Source organism: Berghia stephanieae, unplaced genomic scaffold (genome assembly GCF_034508935.2).
Source record: "Berghia stephanieae isolate SIO BIC M18660-M18661 unplaced genomic scaffold, UCSD_Bste_1.3 scaffold414, whole genome shotgun sequence".
Taxonomy (NCBI): domain Eukaryota; kingdom Metazoa; phylum Mollusca; class Gastropoda; order Nudibranchia; family Aeolidiidae; genus Berghia; species Berghia stephanieae.
The window spans coordinates 2,866-12,130 of NW_027625445.1; the positions used below are offsets into that span (position 1 = coordinate 2,866).

Here is a 9,265-nt window from a genome sequence, read left to right on the forward strand (position 1 = left end):
CATGGCCTCGCAAGCAAGATTAGCACTGGCTCTCGGGTGAATGAAAACGTATGGAACTGGTGTAACAGTTGTCTGTGTGGGGAGTGTGGCCACATCCAGTGTAGGGTGAGACGAGACGTTACACAACATCGGATGTGGCTCCATGAGATGAGCACTCTTGTTTGCTGGTGCAAGATTCAAAGTTCAAAGTTCTGGCAATATCCACTGTCGCAAAGTTCGAAAACCTTAATGCTGAACTGATGCATGTCTGGGTTGTATGCGCGGAACAATAAAGTCCAGCGCCGGGCGATCATGGCCTCTTGCGATGTTTCTTCCCGGGGCAAAAAATACGTTGAGGAGGGAGTGACGAAGGGGCGAATCTTGAAATTGGGGTCGAAATTTGACTCGTCTCCGGGCAGTTGGATTACATTGTTACAAATTTGGCAGAACGACAATATGTTAGTGAAATGATCCCGTCTCATGATGGCACGGAAGATGGGGGAGGTTGAAGATCGTATTAGTAGACCAATGCTCGTACAGGCCGCCGAGTGGCAGAAGTTCCATGGCGACAATCAATCTAAAACAGGTTTTAGTTTCACGAAGGGTAAGGTTCTCCCATTTGTGGAACCAAGAACGGGGGCTGGGGTCCTTGTCGCAAAGGATCGACTGAGCCTACCTGAGGAATAAAAGCAATTAGCTAGTTAAAATATTGGTGAAAAATAAGGAAAGTGGTTATGTGACAAGGCGACTAAGCAATCATGCCTGGACTTGTAACAAAGTCGAGCAAAGTTGAAAATGGTCAGTGACCATATGGGTGACAATGATTGAAGACCTGGCTTGAATAGGGCAGTTTCCATACATTTTCTCATTGAACACAAGTGTGTCCTTGTATTAGCAGAGTCAGCAAAAAAGGGCGCATAACAGTCAACTTGTACTTCCCTAATTTGTATCATTTAAGGAACTCAACGTTTTATTTTTATGTACACATTATGTCTTCACCTCGGTAACAATAACACACTGATACTACACAGATTGATAGTATAGCGAAAGTAGTTTTTGCATGGGATTATCAATTGTAATATAAGGAGACCTTGTACGTGGTAGTACGTGGTTGTCATTTCATTAACAAACCGTTTGTGTGTTAATACCTACTACTTTGTAATCTCGCGAGTCCTCAATTGATTAGCATTCGAGCGACTGTTTGAATTGATCCCTTGTTTACATTAGCAACCATGGCATGGCGTCCCCTGGTCGTCAGGCGAGGTAACCGCCATGACACTCGGTGCTGATAACATGTTTGTTTTCACAATGGAGAGGTTAATGGGAAACAGGGGAGACAAATGCGACTAACCTGGTTAAAAATAGTTACAAGCAGAGTTATGCATATATTCTGAAATGAAGTCGCATAGAATACTACGTATCGAAAGAACTAGACGGGGGTGGGAAAATTATGACCATAAATTCAGGGAGGGCAAATGAATTCACAATCGACCAATGTTGTAGAATAACAGACAAACTTCAACTTTGGTAAGTATCGTTTATCTATCCATTCTACAACACAATTGGTCGAATTGTGAATTCATATGAGACTTCAAAGTCATATAGTAGCACGCGATAAAGAAGAACCTCCTCCAGCGAGTACCAACAACAAAGACGATTAGGATGTTCAAAGATCCTCCGTAGAATCCCTCAGAAACAAGGCTAATTATTATCCTCGGCCACTTCATCAGCGCTCCTAAGCGCTCCTACGTGTGCTGATCCCCTCAAATCATAACACACTTCCTTATCCTCATGCTCCTCATCTTCCTCTCCGTCACTCCTCCTCTTCCTCTCCGTCATCATCCCCTCTTCGTCTCCCTCATCATTATCACGTGTTATAACACCAATGTATGACAAGAATACTCCGGTGTCATAACATATTGTACCACCCGTCTTCCCTCATATTAATATTTCCCTTGAACACGACAAATCTACCCTTAAAATTAATTGAACACTAACACAGTCAGAAACAAATTCACCATATTTTATTACATTCTAATTATATAGGCAATAAAACGTCATGTCGAAAAATCAATACAGAGAGTAATAACAACATCTAAAGTCACAACAACCATAATAATAATAATAATAATAATAATAATAATAATAATAATAATAATAATAATAATAATAATAATAATAATAATAATAATAATAATAATGATCCTCCTCCTCCTCATCATCATCATACCCCTCACGATCTTAAGTCCGAGGATAAATATATATATATATATCAAATTGGAAATTGGCTCCGAATATGGTCCCAAATTAGCCAGATAAAATAAAGCCCCATAAATGAATCATGTGACCCTCACGCATGCTCATTAGCTACGATCTCCCTTTCCCTCTTAATTTAAAAATTCAATGTGGCCCATGGATAAGAGATATTACTATACGCCTTAATAATTTACACAATACATATATATTCCAGCTAAACGGATTAAAAATGTTTATCAAAACAATGGATTATAAACCCCCTAATTGGTAAGTACTGCCTCATCCTGTAAACACCTGTTACTGTTACGCTCCAATGCACACAAACCGTTTGTGTGTTAATACCTACTACTTTGTAATCTCGCGAGTCCTCAATTGATTAGCATTCGAGCGACTGTTTGAATTGATCCCTTGTTTACATTAGCAACCATGGCATGGCGTCCCCTGGTCGTCAGGCGAGGTAACCGCCATGACACTCGGTGCTGATAACATGTTTGTTTTCACAATGGAGAGGTTAATGGGAAACAGGGGAGACAAATGCGACTAACCTGGTTAAAAATAGTTACAAGCAGAGTTATGCATATATTCTGAAATGAAGTCGCATAGAATACTACGTATCGAAAGAACTAGACGGGGGTGGGAAAATTATGACCATAAATTCAGGGAGGGCAAATGAATTCACAATCGACCAATGTTGTAGAATAACAGACAAACTTCAACTTTGGTAAGTATCGTTTATCTATCCATTCTACAACACAATTGGTCGAATTGTGAATTCATATGAGACTTCAAAGTCATATAGTAGCACGCGATAAAGAAGAACCTCCTCCAGCGAGTACCAACAACAAAGACGATTAGGATGTTCAAAGATCCTCCGTAGAATCCCTCAGAAACAAGGCTAATTATTATCCTCGGCCACTTCATCAGCGCTCCTAAGCGCTCCTACGTGTGCTGATCCCCTCAAATCATAACACACTTCCTTATCCTCATGCTCCTCATCTTCCTCTCCGTCACTCCTCCTCTTCCTCTCCGTCATCATCCCCTCTTCGTCTCCCTCATCATTATCACGTGTTATAACACCAATGTATGACAAGAATACTCCGGTGTCATAACATATTGTACCACCCGTCTTCCCTCATATTAATATTTCCCTTGAACACGACAAATCTACCCTTAAAATTAATTGAACACTAACACAGTCAGAAACAAATTCACCATATTTTATTACATTCTAATTATATAGGCAATAAAACGTCATGTCGAAAAATCAATACAGAGAGTAATAACAACATCTAAAGTCACAACAACCATAATAATAATAATAATAATAATAATAATAATAATAATAATAATAATAATAATAATAATAATAATAATAATAATAATAATAATGATCCTCCTCCTCCTCATCATCATCATACCCCTCACGATCTTAAGTCCGAGGATCAATATATATATATATATATATATATATATATCAAATTGGAAATTGGCTCCGAATATGGTCCCAAATTAGCCAGATAAAATAAAGCCCCATAAATGAATCATGTGACCCTCACGCATGCTCATTAGCTACGATCTCCCTTTCCCTCTTAATTTAAAAATTCAATGTGGCCCATGGATAAGAGATATTACTATACGCCTTAATAATTTACACAATACATATATATTCCAGCTAAACGGATTAAAAATGTTTATCAAAACAATGGATTATAAACCCCCTAATTGGTAAGTACTGCCTCATCCTGTAAACACCTGTTACTGTTACGCTCCAATGCACACTGTGTGTAACAATATCCAACCCAACTTGTTGACAATCAGTAGGGACGAATTATTTCCCCGAAATAGATGAATTCAACACCTCCGCCGCAAACAAAGACTTAGGATCTCTATCCTCTATTTGTTTATTATAAAACTTAGCGAAGGTAGTCTCACTCGCCCATCCTATAGCCTTCAACACTGTCCCTATATCAATAGATTTACTAACCAATGAGGCCACCGCTGCTCTGGTGCTATGTGCTGAGAATCGACTGACATCAATCCCTGCCAATTGAAGTGTATTTTTAAGCCACCTGCTAATAGTATCTAACGAAACTTTATTATACGGCTTATTCAGACTAACGAATAAATGAGAAGTGGAACGGAAATCTTTAGTTTTCTTAATATAGTCATTCATACAGCGTACGACACAGATATTTCTCCTCTGAAAATTTAGGCAAACACATGTGAGTATTAGAAGTTTTCAAAAGTTGATCATATACCAAAATAATACCCTTCTCATCCTGAGTCATACGGTCTAGGTTAAGCGCTCCTAGCGCCTGAACTCTTTGTCCTGAGGTTAAAGCCACTAGCATGACTAATTTATATGTGAGCAATTTAAGAGATAACTCCTCATGAGGGAATAAGCCCCTTAGATAGTTCAGCACTAAGCTAGCGTCCCAAATACTAGAATACCGAGGAAAAGAAGGTTTTGCGTTAAAGCAGCCCTTCATAAACTGAGTCACTCTCTGCTTATCATTCTCCCTAAGCTCGATTAATAATGAGACAGCGGACTTAGCCGAATTAACCGCACTGTAACTAAGTCCTCTAGAGTGAAGTTCTAACAAGAATTCTAATAAATCATCCAAACTCCCCTTAATAGGGTTTAAATTCTTCCTTCTACAATATTCTCCCCATTTCTTCAAGTAATTATTGTATTGTCTGTGGGTTGAATCCCTCCATGCCAGCAACATAGTGTCGATGACGCCTATACTCATTCCTTCCTCTTCCAGTTTCTCCCTGACAAAAGGCATGCTAACATTCTTAGCTTTGGGAGAGGATGAGGAACCTGTGGCATCCTGGGGTGGATAAGAAAATGAAATTTATGGTTAAGGCATAAAGGCTCTGTAATCAAAAGATCTTTCAATAATGGGAACCACACTTGACTGTCCCATCGAGGAACAATCATAAGTACCTTCTCTGTCTCGTCCCTCTTAATTTTATTAATAACTTTCAAGATAAGATTGAAAGGTGGAAAGGCGTACACAAACGATTCCCATTTAAAAGTAAAGGCATCCACTGCCCAGGCCATCGGGTCTGGATATAAAGAAGCATATTTATCCACCATGAAATTGAGTCTCGATGCAAAAAGGTCTATCTCTGGATTACCACACTGAAAAGTGTCAGTAATAAACTGAAAAGTACTCTGGCTAATTGACCATTCTAAATTATCATTAATCTTCCTACTCAGCGAGTCCGCTGTTTTATTACTAGAACCCGGTATATGAGTAGCCGAAATCCAAACTGCCTTTGACTCACCCCATAACAAAATGTCCCTAGCGACCTCATTACATAAGGAAGAATGTGTTCCTCCCATTTTATTAATAAAAGATACTGCAGTTTTATTATCTATCCTAACTAATAAGTGGGTATTCTTAATATTCTGGCAAAGGGCTAAAATTCCAAACCATACTGCTTTAAGTTCTAAAACATTAATATGGAGGTCTGATTCCTCCTTTGACCAGACTCCCTGACAGGTCAATGACCCAAACACTGCTCCCCAACCGACTTTAGAAGCATCTGTAGTAAGTATGTGCTCGGGGTTAATAATGCCCACCTTCCTGCTAGATTCAAGTCCCTCTTCTAACCACCATGAAATATCTCCCAACCCTTCCTCCGAAATGAAGCACACATCATCAAAATCCGCATGTGTGAAAACTTCTCTATTACAGGCAATAGGAGCTAAACGAGGACAATTTGATGGGACCTGGTATTTGTCCTTAATTGTTTTCCGCGTGATGTAGTCCAATCCTTTGGACAATACTGACGATAATGAGGCTGATATTCCCTCTGAGATTTCTAAATCGTTGGAACTAGCAATCCCGGAGAGGTTTTTGAGCATATCCGACATGCTGACTGTTTGAGTTTTCGTTGTTGGAGACTGATTCTGGCTGCCCGTGTTTCGGTCTGCACTGGATGGCCCAGCCACCTTTGTCGAATCCATAAGTAATGTTGGGGTACTGTGCGTATGCAGATCTGCACAAGACGAAGAGTCTGACGAGAGGTTACGTGGGGCATTAGAGCCATTATTAGATTTAGCTAGTTCTGAATTATTATTATTGTAGGAGTGAGTATCATTCTCTAAGGGAATTTGGTAGTTGTGATCTACCTCCATGGTGGATAGTTGCACCTGTTGTGATAATCTGTTGTTTGACACATTTGGCGAATTGTTTGTATCTGGTGGCCTTAATGAACTAGGTGGTTGTGAGATGTCGTCGATTGGGTCCAACTGGTCCTGTTCCTTATACGCTTCAAACGCTTCCCTCATCTCTAAAATAGTCGGAATGAGTCCCGTGAACATCTTCAATTGTTCTTTTATTTCTTTAATATCTTGAGTAGTCATAATGTCACTTCCCCAATGTAACTTCTGTGGACATTAAAACCAAAGAATAATTATGAATAAATAAAATTTCTTGTTGGACCTTGTATATTATCTGCCTTGATAACACTTCAGCATTTGAAGCATAAGTGCATCAGCCACAGCCAGACATATTCAAGGCTCTATATACTCCAGATTACAGAGGCTTAATCCAATGAAAAATTCAGATCCAGAAAGCAGAGATAAATGTCTACCTGCATACTATCCCTGGTCCGGAACAGAGGCTGACTAACAGTCAAAGCCCGACTGAATAAACCTCAAATGAACCTAGATTGCGTGATACAAGCAATCAGGCTGATGAAGGCTAGGCAGAACACCTATACCTCTTAGGTCAGGTCAGGCTTATCTAAGGCTGACACTCAGCATGAAATGTCAGTAATTATAGCAGAGATAGATGACTAATTTCGCACCATCTCTGGACCAGTGCAATTAACACTAACACAATCTAAAAGTCAGGCAAAACAGCAGAGATAGATGACTAAAGACATACTATCCCTGTTCCGGAACAGAGGCTGACTAACAGTCAAAGCCCCGACCGAATAGATTCCGATGACAATCGATTGCTTGATACAAGCAATCGGGCTGATGAGGCCTAGACAGGACACCTGACGTCTAAGGTCAGAGTTGTCTAAAGTGTAAACGGCAGAAAAACCGTGCCGGTGATAGGTGACTTAGAGCACACTACCCCCGGACCAGGACCAAAGATTAAGCACCTAGAGTCCCGTAGGTCATTAGAATCGTAATGACTAAAAACAAAGGATGATCAATCCTGGACATATAAGCTATGTCTGGAACCTCACAAGAGGGTTCCCTGGCATTGACAAATTATACCCATGCTTGCTCCAAACGCCATAGCACGAGTGTAGCAGCATGGATCTACCTAATAAATCGAAAGATAAAAAGGAAACACACACACACACACACACACATATATATATATATAATATATATATATATATATATATATATATATATTATAACTTATTGTATGAATGACCCAAGCAAATGAGATACAAAAGTCTCAGATGTCTTACCTACTGACATGCCAAATAGCTAGAAAACGGCAAAAAACCGTACCATTGATAGATGACTTGCTTAGTCTATACTATCTCCGGTCCAGTGCCAAAGGCTTAAGCAGCCAGAGTCTGGAGAGTAAGTGGGTCATACATAGAGATTGCTTGATACAAACAATCTGGCTGATGAGGCCTAGACAGAGCCTCAGGCATCTAATGTCTGGGTTGTCTAATATACAACGGCAGAAAACCGCGCCGGTGATAGGTGACTTATAGTGCACACTACCCCCGAGCCAGGACAAAGGATTAAGCACCCAGAGTCCCGTAGGTCATTAGAGTCGTAATGACAGTCAAAAAAGGATAATCAATCCTGGACATATAAGCTATGTCCGGAACCTCACAAGAGGGTTCCTTAGCACTGACTATATATACCAATGATTGTCCCAAACGCCAAAAACACGAGTGGCGACCTCATAAGTGTCCCTATCCAGACTCTACATTCCCTGTATCATAAATAATTATCCAACAATACCCACTACTATTACTACTTACCAAAAACATTTACTCCTATAAAGAATTTTATCATAATATTACTTATAAAACATTCCAGCAAATCGTAAGCATGAAGATATAATTTGTAGACATGGTCATCATCGTCAAAATAGTAATTGTTCGCCCAAGATATCAGAAAATAGTGGTATCCTAGTTGAAGGACTACAACTTCACATAGGACTAATCTAATAATATTTGACGACTCAAATTGGCCGATCTGCCGAAACAGTCACCTCACCAAGCATAAAAAGCATCCAAACCCCGCTAGCGATAGATGTCAGCAGCTGACACCTCAGGTCAATGTCGTCAAAAAAGTAATGTCAGCAAACTATGCTGGCGACCGATGACTAAGTGCCCTATTCCTCCGGGTAAGGACAATAGGTAGCACACCTAAGTCCCGTAGATCCTGAGAGTCGTGATAACAATAACTCAAATATAGTCCCTTCTAGACTTCTAAGCTATGTCCGGAACCTCATAATAGGTATCCCTGACCCAAACTATATCCCTGCTCTGTTCGATCTCCAACAGCACGAGAATAGCTGCATAATTTACCTAAGACAAAGGAAACAAAACTGCTGTATGACCCCAACATATGAGACAAAACCGCCTCATATGTTTATTAATGCCAAAAAAGCTAGAAAACGGCAGAAAACCGTACCATTGATAGATGACTTGCTTAGCCTATACTATCTCTGGTCCAGGGCCAAAGGCTTAGGCAGCCAGAGTCTGGAAATTATGTGGGTCATACATAAAGATTGTTTTGACACAAACAATCTGGCTGATGAGGCCTAGACAGAGCCTCAGACATCTAATGTCTGGGTTGTCTAATATACAACGGCAGAAAACCGCGCCGGTGATAGGTGACTTATAGTGCACACTACCCCCCGAGCCAGGACAAAGGATTAAGCACCCAGAGTCCCGTAGGTCATTAGAGTCGTAATGACAGTCAAAAAAGGATAATCAATCCTGGACATATAAGCTATGTCCGGAACCTCACAAAAGGGTTCCATGGCATTAATAAATTACACCCATGCTCTCCACTCGTAATAGA

At 40.1% G+C, this 9,265-nt stretch overlaps 2 protein-coding genes across 2 annotated transcripts; both read right to left on the minus strand.

The window, feature by feature from the left end:
• Positions 1-3,663: 3,663 nt before the first annotated feature.
• Positions 3,664-5,291, minus strand: LOC144961790 (uncharacterized). Its single transcript, XM_078894873.1, has one exon. It carries the CDS (start codon positions 5,022-5,024, stop codon positions 4,401-4,403), a length of 624 nt encoding a protein of 207 aa, XP_078750999.1. The 5' UTR covers positions 5,025-5,291; the 3' UTR covers positions 3,664-4,400.
• Positions 5,292-5,432: 141 nt separating this feature from the next.
• On the minus strand, positions 5,433-6,958 carry LOC144961791 (uncharacterized; the record flags this gene model as incomplete). The annotated part of the gene is given in 1 exon segment (XM_078894874.1): positions 5,433-6,958. A coding segment is annotated over 1 exon segment (1,181 nt), but the record flags the coding sequence as incomplete, so codon positions are not given.
• Positions 6,959-9,265: the final 2,307 nt, after the last annotated feature.

Coding starts and splice junctions, on each gene's coding strand:
- LOC144961790 (XM_078894873.1), bottom strand. CDS start 5,024: ATGCCTTTTGTCAGGGAGAAACTGGAAGAGGAAGGAATGAGTATAGGC.